At 37.9% G+C, this 19,643-nt stretch overlaps 1 protein-coding gene across 3 annotated transcripts; it reads right to left on the minus strand.

Annotated features, from left to right (window-relative positions):
* Positions 1–2,326: 2,326 nt before the first annotated feature.
* LOC111341915 (uncharacterized) lies at positions 2,327–16,632 on the minus strand. Of its 3 annotated transcripts, none has more exons than XM_088727862.1 (9): positions 16,401–16,632; positions 11,966–12,199; positions 11,225–11,340; positions 10,061–10,119; positions 9,446–9,633; positions 8,354–8,452; positions 7,664–7,699; positions 5,605–5,703; positions 2,327–4,669 (listed from the first exon to the last, which is right to left on the minus strand). In XM_088727862.1, exons 1-9 carry the CDS (start codon positions 16,489–16,491, stop codon positions 4,536–4,538), a joined length of 1,056 nt encoding a protein of 351 aa, XP_088583988.1. In that variant the 5' UTR covers positions 16,492–16,632; the 3' UTR covers positions 2,327–4,535. The 3 variants fall into 3 exon arrangements, with proteins under 3 accessions (XP_088583988.1, XP_088583989.1, XP_088583987.1); XM_088727863.1 differs by having other exon boundaries at positions 9,452–9,633; positions 11,222–11,340; XM_088727861.1 differs by having other exon boundaries at positions 11,222–11,340.
* Positions 16,633–19,643: the final 3,011 nt, after the last annotated feature.

Genomic DNA, 19,643 nt, shown 5'->3' on the forward strand with positions numbered 1-19,643 from the left:
TTCGGAAAAGTAGAACAAAAGTCATCATGGAATTAAATTATTTTTAATCGATGTTTGATGATGTTATGCACTGCAACACATGTGTAATTTGTAAGTTTCGATTGATGAGTTTCTATCTGTCAGGAACTTTAATTCGTTTGTTGGTCTCCGTTCTTTACCCAGCGATAATATTGAGATCTGTTCAGAGGCGCCTGTTCGAGGTAACACGAATTAAGTGAACACGAATTAAGTGATTCACAATGCTTCACGAGGTGAACTGTGTCAGTACCGTCTATCTTAATCTTGATATGTTGTCTGCACGTTGATTTCATCTTCGATGCGTTCAACGAGTTTACCTTGACTCCGTCCGAAAGGAAACTACCCACCCGAAACGTGAGCAAGATATGTAATTTTTCACAAGTCATCTAAGAGGAAATCACTTGTAAGGACAATCTAAAGTGGAGAAAAGAAAAAAGCGATTCAAAACATAACCGATACAGCCCTCTGACCGCTCTCGGGACCAATCAAATCACTTGATTTGAGGAATACAACCCACTCGCGTACTAAAAAAAACAATTCTTTATGAAAGCTAGGCTGTAACTTCTAGTCTGCTCTTATAATTTATACTAGTTTTAAAGATGGAGAATGTCCACAAAAATGTGTCTTTAAGGTTGAACTTCCCTCCTTGCTGGTGGGTGCAGGTTTGGCGCGAAAAAACGTTATTTAAGAATTAGTTTCTAGAGTGGAGGTGACTAGATTGGATACTCTGAGTCCTTTATTATCTGATCTGTAGTATTAGTTGACTAAAAGAACACGCTGCGGAAACAGTTGGCTAAATATTTTGTTTTGTCTGAAATGGAATATTGAGATATTGTTTACAACACTTTAGGTAGTAAAGAATCAGAAGAGACACCTTAAACGTATAGAATGGGCATCTGCTGTTTTTTTCGTGAGCAAATTTGCGCGAAAGACGAAAGTTAAACCTCTTAGAAATGACACATAAAGAGTTACAAATGGAGTTTGAATGAAATACCTGTTCCTTCCCACTCTGTTAGCGCCTGTAATTTTAGATAATTTTCGGCTCATCAAGTAGCAGTTTTCATGAAAGCAGATCATTTTCCGCTCCTGTATGGAAACAGTTTTGATAGCTTGCCAACTCACGCGAGCAAAATATCTTCCTGTGGCTCTTATTGTTATGACATGACTTACACATAACGTGCGCTCTGATTTGTTAAAAACTCTATCGTTTATTGTACTAATAAATCCATGAAAAAACTGGAACATCTTGTCTTGAGAAATGGCAGCACACGGAAAGATCACCAGATTCTAATTTATTGAAGGCTTTTGGTTTGGAGGGAACAAAGGGGACACTTTAAAAGGCAGAAACAACGAAAAATAGTTATTAACAATAGAAAATTGACCAACCTGTTGTACCTTCCTAAGCTTTCATTTCTCGCTGCCCGGTAAAAGGGAAGGAACTTCAAAACCTCTAAACTATAAATCACCAAACTACTCACTGAGATGAAACGAAAACCCCATTCGAATTCACACCTCTGCACCTTAAACAAACCAGATATTACCAAACAGGTTTTGTCGTTTTGAAGCAGGTGACTGGAGTTCTGTAAAGCAGGCCAACAACTCGTTCACAGATAACTCTTTATTGTACATTGCACTGCTACAACTCACTTCTGTTCTTAACACAAAGGCTAACTAAAATTTAAGACGTAGGAGTCTACTTCAACTTCACTTGTTGCATTGAGTGCATTTGTTATTCTCAGGTAGGGGATTTCAGCTGGGCGGAGTTCTCAGGGCAAAGGAAATCCCATTGAGCTAACCGCCTCCCGGTTAGCTCAATGGATAGAGCGCTGGACTGTTGTGCGGGAGGTCGCAGGTTCGAGCCCCGGCCGGACCAACACTCAGGGTCTTAAAATAATTGAGAAGAATATGCTACCTTTCTGTAATATCAAGAAATTGCTAGATATTCTAGTCTTCTCGGATAGGGACGAATAAATGGAGGTCCCTTCTCCTGCAGGGTTAGGGGCAGGAGACGTTAATTTCCCACGCGCGAGATTACTGTGTGATGGTGTGATGGAAGTCCTCCCCTGGGGTGAGACGAGTGGGTAACAGGACCCCCGTTATTTACTACACTGAAGGGGCTATCCTGTTTAAATAGAGAGGTCTAAAAAAAATGGAGGAAATACGACTAGAATGCAACCGTCAATTTTCATAAACCTTTGCGTAAGGTAAAAGTAGCATAAGTGTATAATTCGCCTCTTGAAGACGAATAAGGAGAACAAAGGATCTAGAAAGGTGCTAAGGCTGAGGCAAGAAACGAAGCTTTCATGAGTTCAGAAAATTCGTCTATATGCAAATCAAGGAAACAAGGTGCGAGTTTTTCACAGCCAAAAATAAACTGAGTTTTTATCTAGAAGAGGTAAGTAAGCTGAAGTCACCCTATGGTAAAAATTACAGCGACACAGGTTTTGCCTTCCCTTTTCATAGTTTCATTCGTTCGTCCAAAATTCCAATTTTCTACTTACGATCTAGCAGTGGAGTAAATTTTGATCTTATTAAAAAGAGAAACAGCGAACAACTATTTTTTATAATACTGTTGTGATTATATGTATTTCCTGCTTGATTACCGGTGTATGCAGCCCTTGCGTGATTATATGTATCTCTTACAACAGTGCGTGAGTGATAGTTACAATAAAATGGATAAGATAACTAAAGCATACCCAGCACGCTTAAGTAAACCCCTAAAGTACTTGATGAATGCTCTCAATCTGTAACCTCTGGCCCCAAATAAAAAAGCGTAGTATTTTGGGCTATGATGAGCACAGTGCGAGTCATCCGCGAGCTCGAGGAGAGGAGCGCTGTAAATATTCAGTGTGCTTTCGTGCTTCTTCCCTCACGCGTGACTCTCGCTTCGCGTCTTTCTTACGCTTGAATCCGTTCGCCCGCATAGGGCAAAAAATTATGCCTGTTCTACAATTAAACAATTAAACAATTAAAGCCCAAAGACAATGTCGATCGATATAACTAACAACCCTAAATAACCCTACGCTAAATAAAGTTTTTTTTTCCATCTATCTTTATTTATCCACACCGAGATTAAATCCCCTGACCATTTTTTTTTTCTTTTGTAATGTTACTTAATCGATTTCGGTCATCTTTTTCGACTTGGTTAAATGAGAAAATCCGAGTTATACTATCTATATCAATGGGAAAAAGTTCTACATTAAGGCTACATTATCCTAAATCATCTCATGGTATTGGCTTAATTTTATAGATATAATTGCAAACTGAATAATACTTATCCGTCTCGTAAAGAACCCATAGCCAAGATAAAAGCGATCTGCCAGAGAGTGTGGAATAAACTACAGCGGATAGAACTTTTCTTTTTAGGATATTCCTTCTTTAGAAAGTTATGGTAGCATCTCGCGGACGTTTAGTCTTCTCTTTTAATCCATTGCTTTATTGATGTCTTGGCTCTTTTAGAATTTCATTTATTTCGATTGGAACGTTAACAGCTTGCACCCTCTTAGCTTTGTCTTATATTGGATTGCAACGTTAGTATTAAGTGAACTTTTACGGTTGTCTTTTGTTGGATTGTAACGGTTACTTGGTACCTTGTGCAATTTTGGTATTGTCTTTCTTTGGATTGTTATTCTCAAATCTAGTGAACCCCTAGGATTCTCTTTCTATCGATTATACGTTAGTTTCTCGTGCACAATTATGATTATTTTTAATTGATTGTTGCGTAGTGTTTTTCACGCCTTTTAGTATGCTCCTTCATTCGAGAGTTATGGATTATCTTTCATTTGATCGTCATGTTAATGAGTATCTCTCGCACTCTTGGTCCTCTATTTAAATCAATTGTTATGTTAGCATCGTAGGTACATTTAGGATTTTCTTTCATTGGACAGTTACGTTAAATTCTGGAGCAGTTTTAGAATTCCGTTTTATTCTATTTGATGATTAGTCTTTCGCTTACTTTTAGGATTTTAAACAAACTACACAAACTACTAGTAAGGATTTTCACGAAAAAGCTATTGACGGCTTTCAAGACACTCGATACTCGACAAGATCCCTGCCCTAGTTGTGATCTTGTCGAACGGCGAGAATGGCGCAAGCGGGGTGTTCAAAGACAGGGTATCAACGAATTCAGTTGTTTTTAACTATCTAAGAATTAAATTATCAAAATATTATTAAAACTTTGGTTCTATGAACGAAAATCAGTGAAAACGGCGATAAACTGAGTATCTCTTTGAAACCTGTAGACTAGTTTGCCTTTTCATAGATTCTACTTTATCTATATTTGTCGTTGGCAAGCAGCTGCAATTCTACCCATAATTATGTTTAACTTATAAAAACAGTAAACCACTCTTTTTATCACCGGCGTAATTAATGAAGCTCGCTGGATGTTTTGGAGAATAGGAGAGGAGTCGGTAAACCACGATCCGGGGACAAGTGAATCTTTGACTTTTGGAGTATTCTCCAAACATTCAGCGGGGTTTATCGCACCGGTAAAACTGTTGAAAGTGTTAATTCACTGACTACTCCAATGCTAGCAATTGTTCTATTTTCCCGTCAAGATAGGAAGTGACATCGTCACCTCGAACTCCCTTTCTTCTTTCCTTAGTTCCATCCGCCTTTTTCGTCATTTTATCGTAATGTTCAGTATTTCCTTCTGCAAAGGTAAACAGAGGAAAGTTCGTTTAACTTACAGCATAGTTGCCGAACTTTTTCATGGGCCAGTGGAAACGAAGTTTGGCGTCTGAATCAATGAAGATTGATTCAGACGCCAACGCTGTTCCTAAAGGAACGTTTACTTCACTTTATATTGGCTCAGCCATTCGTCCACTTTTCTTGGAGGGGAATTTTCATTGACCAATCTCATAAATCAGCGCTGCATAATTTCAGAAGTTTTCTTTCAACAGTAGTACTTCCTTTAATGAATTTCGGCATAAACTCGTATCAGGTTTAGCTTATCCAAAGTTCGACTTCTGAACTGGGCCAAAGTATACATAATTTATGTATAAATATATGATGTGGCTAACGGAGAAAAACTGAGGACCATCAATGCGATGAATGCCGAGCCTTAAAAGTTGATATAAGTTGAATAAGGGGAGGGACTTTTAAAACAAATGCCTCAATTGCTTCGCGCCGTGTATTCGTCTTTGGTCACTATTCGCTCTGAAAACCCACAATTCCACGAGACTCGCCTTGTAGAACAGCAATGCTCGCTTTTAAAAAAAATATTTGCGCATATTTTCACACCAGATAAAAGCTAAAGTCGTAGGTTTTAACTCAAGTCAGTTTCTTTTGTTTAATGGAAATATCTTATGCGTTTAGTAAGTTTATTTTTATGCGCTAATGAGGCGGTTATTGTTAAGAAAGGTGGTGGTATATATAAGCTGTTAATTGTTTAAGTCTTTATCAACTTGTATCCAACAATCGCCATCTGTTCACGCGCTTGCACCAGAGTTATCTTCCTTATCTCCTGGGTTTTGATCGTCACTGAATGTTATGAACCTGGGTTCGAATCGACTAAGTAGGAAACATTCGTGGTCACGAGAGGACTGGATACCATATACACATAAATAGATGGGGTACCATACTTACTTCTTAAAACATATTCTTCTTCGTAAGTGCCATCCGGTTTATTCTTCCATGACTTATAGAAGTCTTGAGGTGGACGTTTGTCAACAGTGCTTCCATCACCTATGTGCAAAACGTATAGTAAAGGGGGAATTTATAAGACAAACAGAATCGGAGAAGTATATATAATTGTATAAAGGCTGATAGTTTCGAAAGAAACCGTTTTGGGCTGCGTCGGTGGGAGTAACGAGATAATTTGGATATATCAACAAAGTTGAAGTAGTAAATTGGCCACCGTAACGATTACAAAAGCCGACGTTTCGAGCGTTAGCCCTTCTATTTGCTCCGACGAAGGGCTAATGCTCGAAACGTCGGCTTTTGTAATCCTTACGGTGGCCAATTTACCACTTCAACTTTGTTGATATATCCAAACTATATATAATTGTGATGTCTCTGTTTCTATCTGAGGTCATCATCATCATCATCATCTTTATTTGCCTTATTTTAACAATTAAAAAATAGTTAATTACAGCGATAACAGTTAGAAGGCGAGGAGACCTAAAAAGCCACCAGGCTTATGGGAGAGCCACCTCACGATAATGAATTAAGGTCAATCTCTTCATGTACTTAAACCTCCTCCATTCCTTTTTTTTTTCCTTTTGGCGTCTTCCCTTTTTCCTTTTCCCTTTGACCCCCCTAGATTTAGACTCTCGGTCCAAATCAGCCAGCGGATATGCACCCCGCCAGTCCAAATCAGCTAGCGGATATGGACCGCACGGTCCAAATCCGCTTGCGGTCTTGGACCCCTCTCGGAAGATTTGGACTCCTTGTCACAGCGGATTTGGATTGGACCCACCCCCGGTGGATTTGGACCTCCCCCGGTCCAAATCCGCTAGGGGACATGGACAACTCTTCGTAGACTTGGATCCCCCTGCCAAATGTTCCCACTGAACATCGTTTGTATCATATAAGGCAACTAAATCTAGGTTTTCATGACGCTCAAAGCGTAAATATCACATTTATTGTTGTGCTTGGTTTGTTGTCAGTTTCTTTTTGACAAAAACAACGCAGTAAGCAACAAAAGCTCGTTAGCCTAATTTATCAGTACTATTGTTCACCCTTAAAAAATGATTGGTATGGAGTGATGAAGGGATAAATATTTACTAGACACTGAGTCGCTTTGACGCGCTAAATAATCTTCCCAATAGGGAAAAGTTCATGTGCGTGGAACGCGTTATCGGCACTGAGTAATTTAGATTATTGTTAATGTGTGCTCCACAAGAAAATTGTGTTGCTCTGCCCACTGCAAAATGTGTTATTCTCCTTTATCATAACTCTTGTGATTCCTTCCGTCAGTGATGGTCAAAACGAAAGGGTACAACTAAATTTTTCACTATCTCCGCGATACCGAGTATCCGATCGACTTTTCGAAAGATCAGAAAATAAAGTTAAGTAAAAAAGCCAAAAAATTCGTTCATAAAGATGGCGCGCTCTTTTTCAATGGCCAGAGAAACGGTCAGCCTAGATTTTGTTACCTTATATGATACCAGCGATGCTTAACAGGACAATTTGGTAGGGGGATCCAAATCTGCGAAGAGGGGTCCATATCCATCAGTGGATTTGGATCGAGGGTGTCTAAGTCTGTGGGGGGAAGGGGGGGGGGGGGGTTGAAATCCGCCGTGACACCAGCGCATATTCGAGCTGATAAAGAGAAAAATATTTGAAAGTGCTCGTATCGTACATTAGTTTAATTTCAGAGCTGAGCAAAGAGTTTCCAGCAATCTGATTGGTCGAGCGGTTCCTTATATGACGCTATATAAACCACTCCACGTGGTTTATATAAGATGTTGCAATAAAATGTTAATAAATGTTACTAAAATGTTATGATTTTAGAAATTTCTCTGTTGTTTAGCTCTAAAATCATACTAAAACAATTATTCGCCCCACTCCGGTGAATATTGTCGAATAATCCCCGAAACAAATATTCGACGATATTCACAGAACCTGAGGCGAACAATTGTTAAATGTAAATAGGATATTTTGAGAGGGAGATCAATCAACCAAATTGATTTGCCACACCTACCTCGATAAGTAGGAGTACTGGAGCTTTTAGGTTTGCCTGCGTTAAAAAAAGTGATAAGTATAGGACATTACCATCATGACATTTTCCTTTCTCAGATCTCTACATGACTACAGCAAATTGATCCCAACCCTTAAATCTCTCCTGTGCGAGGAACGGCCCGGCGCATTCGAGCTGATATAGAAAAAAGTCTCTGAAAGTGCTCGTATAGTTATAATGTAAATGTAATAATTTGAAGAGGGAGATCAGCCATTTTGTTAAGAAAATATTTTAATGTTGTCTGCATACGGTATTGCGAGCCAGGAATTCATAGCACAAATCATCCATCATTCGTCTCCTTTTTCTGCGATCTAACTAATTTTCTTCAATCGCTTTGAGTTATTCGTTTCGAAGATTTGCAAGTTACAAACAGTTCTCAGAAGGTACATGTGGTGCAACCATTTGATGATAATCACAGGAGAAAAAAATAAACCGGTTTAAGTCGGCCACAAATAACTTAGCTCAAACTTTCCTTTTGATGCTATTTTTCTCAAAATTACCAAAAAGAGTACTAGCTTTGTCTCTTGCGTGTCTCGCTTTGGTCAATGCGTGTCTCGGTTTCTCTCTTGTGTGTCAAGCTTTGTGTCCTGTGTGTCTCGTCACGTGTCTCGTGTGTCTCACTTCTTGACTCGTTTGTCTCGCTTCATGTCTCACCTGTCTCGCTAGGTGTCTCGTGTGTGTCAGAGCAACACATAAACCATAAAAGTGCTATAAGACCAGTGACTAGGCACACAATAAAAATCGATGATAAATCTGAAAAAAATAGAATAAAATTACAATTCAATCCTAGCTCACAGTACACGGCAATGCTAGATATTTCAGGCCGACAAATCTTTTGGCATAGATTACATTTGTTGCACCAGAAAATATTCATGCATTCTTCATACATGCATACTTGAGACCATATTAAGTAGTAATTTTCTCCTTAATTTTTTTTTAACCATATCTGTTTCTGATGAAGGCTTAAATATAAGTCTGGTAAATTATGCAAAATTTCCGAATCATTCGCCACTACTGTTAAAGTTGTTTTGGTACGTATCGTGTACCGAAGAATCCTTCCACATCAAATTTTCAGAAACGGATAAGACGAACGTCGGGTCTCTGAATTATTGGCCAGCAGATTAAAAGTAAAATTTCAGTTGTCTGTTACACAACAGTGACCGTAACCGCAAGAAAGGGAGTTCGAAACATGTAGATCGCTTTTGCGTTGTTTTTAGGGTTATTCAAACTCACATAATTTATTCAACCAACTTAAATTGTGCTAATTGCCGCGAAAACTATCTATTTTCGTTTGGGACAGCAATGACAGTCATGGAAGTCAAACAAGTTAAAATTACATCTGAAATCTCTCACAAGATGCCACGCGAGCAATTTCTCCGGAATAGGATTAAATGAATAAAGAACGTCGACACGTGAAAGTATCATTTACACGATCTTATGTAGAGTGAGTCCGCAGAGCTTGTTTTAGGATAAGGAGACCAACACTGTCTTTATTAGAAATGCTTAACCAAATGCTGGTCTCCAACGCCATTAATAAGATAAGTAGGCAACTAATAATCATTGTAAAAAAAAGACGTGATTCGTGTCGGAGAGGATGATCAGACCTTTCGCGGCAAGAATCTTAATATTTATCCATATTCTTTTTTTTTTCTTTTGCTTTATTTGCAACCGGTCGCCATGTAATTCTGCGAGTGAACTTACGATTCACGGGTTAGGCAAAGCAAAATAGAACATGAGTGAACACACCTTCACCTTGGCTGGCTTGCGAACTTGATGCAGGTATCTTATCTTGCGATGCTTTGATTGATAACGGGTCAACAACAAAACTCCCAAACTTTTCATCCACTGCAGCGTACTTTAGGGCGGAGATTATGATGCTAGCTCGAACTATTTTCTTAAATTTCAACGTGAAATACACCTTCGCGCAGCCACTTCTACCGAAATGAACACAAAATATGTGTGTTATATTTTCCTTTAGCAATCAACATTCGTCTCCTTGACTGTCTGTCTGCTTGTCTGTGGGGGCTCAGTTTCTAAAGAAACTCTAGTGCTCCGTCGGTGGGGGTGTAACAAGATAATTAATTGAAATGTATCAACTAAGTTGATAAACGAATGTAAACTGGCAATCGTAAAGAATTTCTGACGCTTTCGTTGCGTGGTTAGCCCTCCGTCGGAGCCTTTTAAATGAAAGCAAATGAATGAATAAAACCAAATTATCTTATCTGCTTGTCAGTCTAGTGTGTTGGTTGACTGGTTGGTTGACTGTTTAGTTGAGGTGTCATAATTAACGTAGGTGATTCCAATTCACTCGTATTTCCTTCTTAATGAATTTTAAAGTAAAGGCTAATCAGCGCCACCTACTCGAATTGTATCACTTTGGTCGCGTAATAGTTGATGTCAGCTTTAAAGAGATCCTCAACCTGTCGAGACATTAAGGCAGTTTAAAGAAAATGCCAAGTTAGTTGGTGCAGACCTAGTTGATACATGGCAACAATAGAAATGGTCTTTATGGCCAGTAACTATCACAGAATGTCCCTTTTCTTTTTGTATTAATCCATTTTAGATGAACTTTGTTCTCAGACTAAGCATACACCCCAACTCCTATTTACATGTAAGATTTTCCCACCCATCAACTCCAATCGATAGTTGTTCCACTGTCATTGCGGTTAGTATAGCTGCGTAGTAATTCATGGATGGCTAAATGCCTGCAATCTGGCTCTTACCAGCGAGAGAATGTATTTTACATTGATCGGTCTAACCAAAGGTTAAAATCGTTTATAGAAATCCCTTCCCTATCAACTTCAAGTGCCTCTGCGATGAGAGCCTGGGATTTATAATTTGAACATTCTCAAAGTAAAATTTGCATGAAGCGTTAGTATAGTAAAAAGAAGTTAGCTTGTCGTCCCTCTCAACTACACGGTAGAAACACAGACCTCTTGTTTTGACCTTCTCTGTTTACAGTACCAGTGCTAATGATCTTTCTCATTTTTAAGGATGGTAAGTACTTAGGACTAAATAAAATATTGAACAAAAGCCATAGTCAATAGAGTACCACGTGGCTTCGCTCTGTACAGTTAACATAGTTTTGGAAAACAAATCATTCTGCTTTTGCTCTCCTGAGAATCCCTAACGAAAGGCACAACGCCGCTGCATCGAACCAATTCCGACAAAATTGTCGATTTATGGAGATTTAGTGGATCGGAATAGTTCAGAATATTCTGTGGAGAAAAATCTTTCCTCCTTCTAATAAAACCACTGTGATTTTTTTCCAAAATACCAACGATTATCGTTTGAGGATACGGCATTCATGGAAAGCAGAGGCAGTCACCTGTATATCTCACTGACTAACTTTTTTAGGTTTGTCATGAGCATCATTTAGTTAACTCCTACCACTATTACAGAAATGAGGTACTATGCTCTCTTAGAGTCTTAGAGCTGTTCCGAAGTAAAATATAATGTACAACTTGATGGCATGATCAAAATGTAATTATAGCTTTATAGCAGTCATGATATACAACTCACCACCTGAGCAATACGCTTGGAGAAATTCTGATATTTTTCACTTTCCTTATTCAATAAACCAATGTCAAGTTTTTCATTCAAGATCACCATCTCCCCACTGAATAGCCTGCTTTCACTTTCTACCAATAAAAAGAGAGTCAATTTAATTTATCAAAATGTCTACTTAACGAATATCGTGTTTTGAACGGCTTAAGAGTGTTTCTATGGATGTGCAGAGAAAAACGAAAAAAAATAAAAAGACATGTTGAAAAGCGACTTCTTTTCGTAAAATATACAAGAGACAAATAAAAACTAAAATGAGCTTTTCGTGCATCCCGTGTTTAATAGTTACTCGTAATGTTTCATAGCCCGGCCTCTTAGCCTAAGCTTGTACAACGACGAAACCTCTTAATTAAATGCATGATTCGTACCCATAAAGTACTAAATGGAATCTCTTTGCAAGCAGTTTCCTCTAATTTTTAACCGTGATTTGATTCAGAGATAAACTAGTAAAGAATACATATGAAAAGTGAGCTGGTGTTCGTTATGGACCTTAAGAAATTTATGGAAGAGAGAGACAAATATTTAAGGGAGATTTACTTTCCACTTCTGCTACCGCTACCGCTACTTGTACTCCTATTACTACTTGTGGTACGTGTCGACAAAGCCTCAGATAGACTGGTTCAGCAGTGGCAGCTGTTATTATAAAATTCGGACGCCCAAACACTCCCTTTAACATAAAATCCCTGAAAGAGTATTACTTACCAGCAATGTCAAGGTATGCTCGTTCGCCTATCCCAGTTCCTCTATCATATGTGAACCACCCTGCGTCGGTAAAATTTGGTAGGTCAAAATGTAGCTTGTTGCCTCTCCCAACACTATTCTTTTGGACCCAAGTAATGGTTGGTGCTGGATTTCCATCCGCCCAACGATGAAGTGGTACATTTTTCCTTAATTGGACTGTCTGGTTCAGTGATGCAGTTGTTACCCCCGCAGGATCTAAGAAAAATCAAAATATGTAGTTTTCGATTTTCAGCTGGATCTTAACTACGCCCTCATTACTTTGGTATTACTCTACCTCATTAACTAATCAATTCAGATAATTTGACGTATATTGTTTTCTTCACATTTAACTCTTCTGCACTCCAAATAAGTTTCACACTCCTTTGAATCACTTTTTTCAAGAATACTATAACAATTATGAAACCCCATTACCTTCCTTGCCACAACCCTACCTAATGAGGTTTTTTGTTCTTCATGGCCGACAACAGAATTATTTCAGGGCAAAATCGCACACTTCCACTGAAGTTGAAGTGATTCCAATGAGTGGAATACTAATTTGGAGTGCAGAAAAGTAAATGTTAAGCAAACCGTGGTAAAAATTGGGCAAAGTCGACTAAATATGCAAGCTGTACCTTAAGCCCGCAGTATTATCTTAGTCCCTAAAGATCCTATACACTAGAGGTACAAGACCAGATTAAAATAAATGTAAATGTAGACAATAATTAAGTGATTCAAAGGAGCGTAAGTCTAATTTGGAGTGTAGAAAAATAAAATGTGAAGCAAACTGTGACAAAAATTTGAGAAAACTCGACTAAATATGGAGGCTGTACCTCTAGCCGGTAGTATTTTCTGAACCTCCCGAGATGCTACCGGTTTTACAAAGCCTTTTTTACATCTTTGTGTGTGCCAGCCAATGATGATCAGTGAAGAGATATGCCATATCTTGGCATTTTGTTTAAATTCTATCTTTAAGTCTGTAAAGCATTGTTTTTTCACCCATGTAAAGAGGTATGACACATTTCTTTCTTTAAAACCTGAGTTATCTATGAAGTCATAATTTCAACGAGTTTAGAACTTTATTCTACGCAAGAAAACTTGACTGGAGTAGAATAAAATTACATCTATTTGCTATCTTTCTCATTCATTTCACTGTGTGTCTTCATTTATATGGTTTAAACTATACTTAAGGTAAAGTCTGTTTACGACCCATTGGCCCATCAGGCCGTCGCTTAACTCCGGTTTTTGTAGCGTGAAGCAACTAGGAGTATTTCTACTCCCCCCTGGATGGGATGCTAGTCTATCGCAGGATTAACACATAGTAGCATGTTATTTGGATAGCATTAAATATTTGACCTCAAGCTTTTTCAGTGATTAGTGCACGGTGTTCTTTCAAATGCTGATACCCATTCCACAAGGAAACTTAGATATGAGCAATAATAGACACAAGATATTTGAGTTTTTATAGGTGGAGATCTGGAAAAGCAAGGATCTTCTTTTACTAAGGAATGAAATTAGCGGGGGCCCTCCTCCTTCAATTTATGTTTTCACTTTGAGCTACCTCCTCTACTTTACTGTTTAGTGGGTAAGTTTACAACATGCATATGGATTAATGTAGGTGTTGTTCAAAGCTGTTATGCAGCTAAATTTTGCCCAGCCTTTGCATTAATAAACAAATTTCTTTTTTGAACAATCTTGTTTTATTCAACCAAAGTTGAATCTTCGATCTCCTAGTATCAGATATGAACAGGTCTTTTTTAAAGTTTTTACATAAAATATTGCAGGTGTACATGTATGGCATATCCAATTTTCCCCTGACTCTGTTAACGGTTATCGGAGGTTACTGTATCAGTGGAAAAATGGAAGGTAAAGCTGTGCATTCAGTTTATATTATAACCTGGGTTTTGCCCCGAGTTGGCCAATTTTAACAAATGCTCAAGCCTTTCAAAGTAATCTTACGTTAAAATTTCGTCAGAGTGAACCAGCGAAGTTCTAATAGTTAAAGGGTGAAATGAATACTTTTTTATGAATACTTTTTGTTATTTTTTAAGCAATTATCTTCATTGAGAATCCTATGTTTCTCTCTATTCCCAAGTTTGAAATAGTATATTCTAGTTCTAGCTTCCGTTCGATTAAATTAGTCTTTCGCATGGCAAGAAACAGATTATAGACAGATTTCATATTTCAGTGGCTATAATTGCCAGGATCATGGACAGGCTAGGTTTAAGAAGTTACGCTCCACGTTTGATAAAAACGCACAGAGTTTTAGAATATGGTCAAAAAATAAAGGGTATTTGGACGAAATTTTAAGAGAAATATATCTCCGAATCTAATTTCACCGTAAGACGGAGAAAAGTCAACGATCGAGCTTGTCTCCTCGTCTCATGGATCACCTATGTGCTAAGAGCTTTCTAATTGACTTTCCACAAAATTGCTGTATAGCATGGCCTCTATGAGCTCGCAGCTCGTTTTCCATCAAAATTCTAAAGCTATCTCTGCTCATTCCATGTTCGCAAAGTTGATTTAGTAAGCCATATAATATGGCGGCTTTCCTTCCGCTCAGGAAGACCTCTTTTCGATGGTTTCATTATCGCGAACGCGGAGGGAAGACGACGACAAACGCAGTAAATAGGTGTAAACACTTAAAGAAATTAAGTGAGGTTATAAAAAGCCGTTTCTCGATTAAGATTGCAAAGATTTAGCCGAATGATAAACACACACAGTGGGCTTTCTATTTCTGTGATAAAGCAAATCCCGAGGATGGCAACTTTGCCCGCCGAGCATTCTGGTTGAGTATGGCCCTCAAGCTCCAGTGTTTATTTGCAGTTAACATGACAAAGTTGAATCGTTAGATTAAAAAAAAAAAAACAAGGCCAAAGTTTTTTGTTTCATTCCTCATACAGGTTGCTTGAATCCAAGTTTTTGTGTAATTTTCATTTCCGAATTTGCCTGCTTTTCTAAGAGACTTAGTAATGAGTTTTTACGACTAAGCATTGGATGATACTTAGGAAAACAGTTTAAGAGCCGCAGGATTCAAGGAAATACTTTTCTCGGAATGAAGGAGCTTATTCAATTACCAGCAGCTGACGCTTATTTTGTATTTGAAGGGTTGAAAAGCATAGCCTAATTATTCCATTAACAGGTGGTGAAACATTCACAGTATACTTAGTTTTTTGATACGTGAAGGTAATTGTGTTCGCGTGTGTGCGTGTACCTACGGAGGACTCTGATTTCCGAATCGTCGGAGAAGTAAAAAAGATTTTGGTTGATTATGTAAGAGCGATTTGTCCCCCGTGTCTGATCGTTACATAACAAAAATTGTAACCAAGGCTTGATTGTGGGAAATATTAAAATGTTTCGCACCGCAGGTTAGCGTGCTACTGTAATAGAAGATACACCAAGAAAAATAGCGTCCACGGGATCTACCAGTTGTTTTGAACTAGTTTTAATGCGTAATTCCACACAAGCTAGCTAGTCAACTAAAAGCAAACGAATAGACGTGAGTCGAATAGGCACCATTCTTTCAAAAATCACAATTTTTTAAGAACAGATAATCGATTAAAAACTTCCCCTATATATCTTAGATATACTTACAATTCTGTAAGGCGCAATCCCGTTTAAGACAGGCTATTTTCTATTTGAATAAAGGCTGATAGTTTCGAAAGAAACTGTTTAGGGTTGCGTCGGTGGGAGTAACGAAATAATTTGGATATATCAACAAAGTTGAAATGGTAAATTGGCCACCGTAACGATTACAAAAGCTGACGTTTCGAGCGTTAGCCCTTCGTCGGAGCGAATGACGAAGGGCTCTGACGAAGGGCTAACGCTCGAAACGTCAGCTTTTGTAATCGTTACGGTGGCCAATTTACCATTTCAACTTTTTTGATATATCCAAACTATTTTCTCTTTGTATAGACACGATCATACTGCTTCAATAACAGAATTCTCTAACTTTTGATTTCCGATTGATTTCGCCCGATCACGTAGCTAAAAGGCTTGCTCTCGTCTCATTGTCCCAGCGCTAATGTGGTTAAAGGATTATATTCGATGACAAAGGAAAGCAGACGCGCGTGTGCTTTCTTAGCCACAATTATCTAAAATTAAGCATTTGTCAACGGCGTGCAAAACAAAAAATAAACTGGTCTTGAAAGGCAGATCCCACACTATTAGAGGCGCCAGATATTCAAGAGACAATCAGTGAAATAAATGTAAAAGCTGTTCACTAAGTGCGATCAAGTATTAGTGAGGTAAAGTGAAGGTTGAGCGAAAGGAGAGAATAGGTATCGTTTTAACGGAATTGAGGAAAAGTTCCCAGTCTGTACGTTTCATTTCAAATCTGTCAATCTTAATGTTTAAAAGTGCCAAAAGGTATAATGCAGCGGCTTCCAGCTTTTGCACAAAAAAAAATTAGACAACTCACCTGCTTCGTGCAAAATTATAAATGCTACTATCCAGAACAGTATTGTTGAAAAGGGCGATTTTACTCTCACTACCCAAAGAAAGCTTCCCATTCTTTAGCTTCCGATGTCGATGAGTAAAGTTTCGAACAAAATAGCGAGGTCCTTGATATATTTCTATGATAGTGAGCTGAGCGAGTTGGGCTTACGAAAACGAAAGAAGAACTTATAGTCAATGGCGGTCAGAAACAGGGCGGAAACTAACGAAAACAAGCTATTAATAATTTACGCATAAGTTATCATTTTGACAGCGTGCTACGTAAGACGCCTTCATTGGTAGCTCAGGGTATCCTTTTCAGGTACTTGAAAGCAGCCCCCTATCAGTAAGAGCCCTGAGCCATGACGAGCCGCATAAACTTTTTATTGCTCGCATTCAGGGTACCACCATTGCTGAGGACGCTTTCTATATGGTAATTATTATAACACCATCTCCCGCAGGGAAAGGGAAATCAGTTTTGCCGTCTCTTGAATCCAATCAGACTTTCGATGAAATATGACAAAACTTTGTCTCTATGAGCAGTTTTTGAAAATATTGAACAGAGACATTTAAATTACTTTGAAATTCTAAGAGATCAACGAAGTAATGGTTAAACTATATCGGAAAAATAAGGGCAAACTGAATATCTTCTGATTTTATTGAAGAGATAGTTTCTTTTGCAGCCGTTCCCTAGGATATTATGTACCGCTCCTTTACGTGACTTCTAAACCATGCACCTTCAGTGTGTGCACATTCAGCGTTATGTCAACATTTTGCTTTTCACTCTAGAGCGTACTGCCTGCAAGAAAAATATTAAAAACATTCTAGTCTAATAGCAGTCCCTCCTTTTCGTGGAAGTCCGCCGCGCGAGTCAACAAATAGTACAATAAATTTCTTCCATGTCACTATCTTATCCATAATATTCACAGCTATGCAAAACTTTCAAAACCGAAGTTTTAAACTTGCACCCAGGCAAAATATGATTTTCATCAATAAAGATTTAAAAATGCAATAACTAGCAAAAACTAACGATAAAAACCGACGTTTCGGTGTCATCATGACGCCATTGTCAAGGAGAAATAAAAATAAAGTTTGTGGCAAGGTGTAACACTAAATTAGCATAAATATGTTACGAGCTAATTAAACAAATACTTTTTCGCGAATTAAATCGCTTTGCACGTTCAGAGTGGGTTTTAAGTCTCTGATGAAAAGCATCTCGTTCACCAAACAATCGAACTTGTTACTACACTTTTTCAGAATGCTAAAACGTTTCAGTAGGTCTTTCGGGACTTCGCTGTGCCGTTCGTGGTAGTGTTTAAATATTGAAGATGCCTTTTGTTTATGTCCATCCACGCGTGGATGGACATAAATATTTAAGTTCTGTGGATCTTATGGAGAAAAAAGCAAAAACAAAATAGCTTTGAACATATCTCTTAGTATTTTTAAGGCAGAGCGACTGATGGCAATTTGTTGTCTGATATAATGCAAGGGACAATCTGTACAAAGCTTCAATGTCCATTCAAACCGGCTTTATTTGTAATCGTCTACGGATGTCAGACAGTTTGGAAATTGTAGCTTAAACCACTTGCATTAAATAATGGGAAGATCTAGGCAAATCTTACTTGAAAATGGCTTTTTCTCCCAGTTGAAAACACAGTTCAACGAACGTACTATACAGATCTCTTTGATCTGCTTCCTAATTTTCGCGCGAGAAAATAAATTTTTCAAGGCTCTACTTTAGTAATGAGAGGGTCTGGATTGAGTTTATTTCCCGTCAAACATTGCTGAATAAGAAACTGACTTTGAGATTTAAGATTACTCACTTTGGCTGGGTTGTTCAATTCAGCCCTGCAAAGAATGATCAAAATAATCTGTTGGCAATTAATTGAATTCAAATCAACAACCATGCCTTAATGCTTGACATGCCTCACTTTTACATGTCAGTTGTGTATACTTATCATAATAGAGGTTTCATTTAAAAAAAAATATTTGTTACATAGCTGTTATTCTCTGTTGATCTTTGTAGCCCAAGAGGTACTAAAAGCAAGGAACTATGCATTTTGTGCACACGAGGCCCTCTCCAAGGTGGAAAAATAGAAACTTGTTTACTAGGCACTTGTTCTAACCGCAGTGATATATTTATCAAGCTACATGTACATGTATAAAACTGATTACCTAAAGTCTTTCGTAACTGCGTACATTTTATTTGTCTTTCATATTTCTTGTCAACAGAAAGCGAAAGAAAAAAGAAAAGAAAAGAAAATACATGAATAGAAAACAGCGAAATTGGGAAATTACAAAATTTACCTGATTTGACAGAAAAAAGTAGCTAAGAATACTTCAATAGTGCCAGCTAATTTCGTCCATTATCTTTCATGTTTTGGAGCAAATAAAATTGAATAATCAGTTGTAGAATTTGCCTACAATATGTCAAATTACCAGTGGGGACTTCATTCTTCCCAGATTTCAGTCGGTAAAATGTTGCTTCCAACATTTTATTACCTTTTACATGAAGGTACTAAAAAAAGATTGGTGTAAGAAAAATCATACAACATCGAAAAAACCACTTTGAAGTGCTGCTATTGGTCATAAAATTTGAAGTGATTTGGTTTTATTATTGGGTTGTGTTGTGACTAATTGGGAAACTTCAGCACTTCGGAAATATGTCTTGGCCTGTAATTGTGATGATCACAGTTTGTTGAGGTAATTAAAATGGCAGCCCCTTTACAGGACTGTACTTTCCTTATGACCTGTACATTCACACTCTTAATAACTAAAACATGTATTTGTGCTTGGCAGAATTAACTGTAAGTTTAGTGGCCCTAGTGACAAATGATAATGATTTCCTGTAAGGATGAACGTATTAGAGAAGTTTTTGCTAGGATGTTGCACAGGGTTTGATAATTGCAATTCCTATTTTTTTTTTAGCTTTAAAACTTTCAGCTTTGTATTTAATGTAACTGTTTACCATATTTATTTCTTTAAGCCGTTAAAAGTTGTGCAATATAATGCAGCAGGCATGTGCATAACCCGACTACCGTTGTTTAGAATTTAGTTTTATATATTTAACACATTCCAGCATGCTATTTGGATAGCACTGAATATTTAAGTTCAAGCTGTCTGAGTAGTGAACAGTGTTCTTTCAAATGCTGCTACCAATTCCACAAGGAAACCTAGATATAGGCAGTAATAACCACAAGATATGTGAGTTTCTAAAGGTAGGGATCTA

This window comes from Stylophora pistillata, chromosome 7 (assembly GCF_964205215.1).
Source record: "Stylophora pistillata chromosome 7, jaStyPist1.2, whole genome shotgun sequence".
Classification (NCBI taxonomy): Eukaryota; Metazoa; Cnidaria; class Anthozoa; order Scleractinia; family Pocilloporidae; genus Stylophora; species Stylophora pistillata.

Coding starts and splice junctions, on each gene's coding strand:
- LOC111341915 (XM_088727861.1), bottom strand. CDS start 16,491: ATGGGAAGCTTTCTTTGGGTAGTGAGAGTAAAATCGCCCTTTTCAACA. Junction 10,120..11,221: donor CCAAGCGTATTGCTCAGGTG/GTGAGTTGTATA, acceptor ATGTCTCGACAG/GTTGAGGATCTCTTTAAAGC. Junction 4,670..5,604: donor AGAAGAATATGTTTTAAGAA/GTAAGTATGGTA, acceptor TTACCTTTGCAG/AAGGAAATACTGAACATTAC.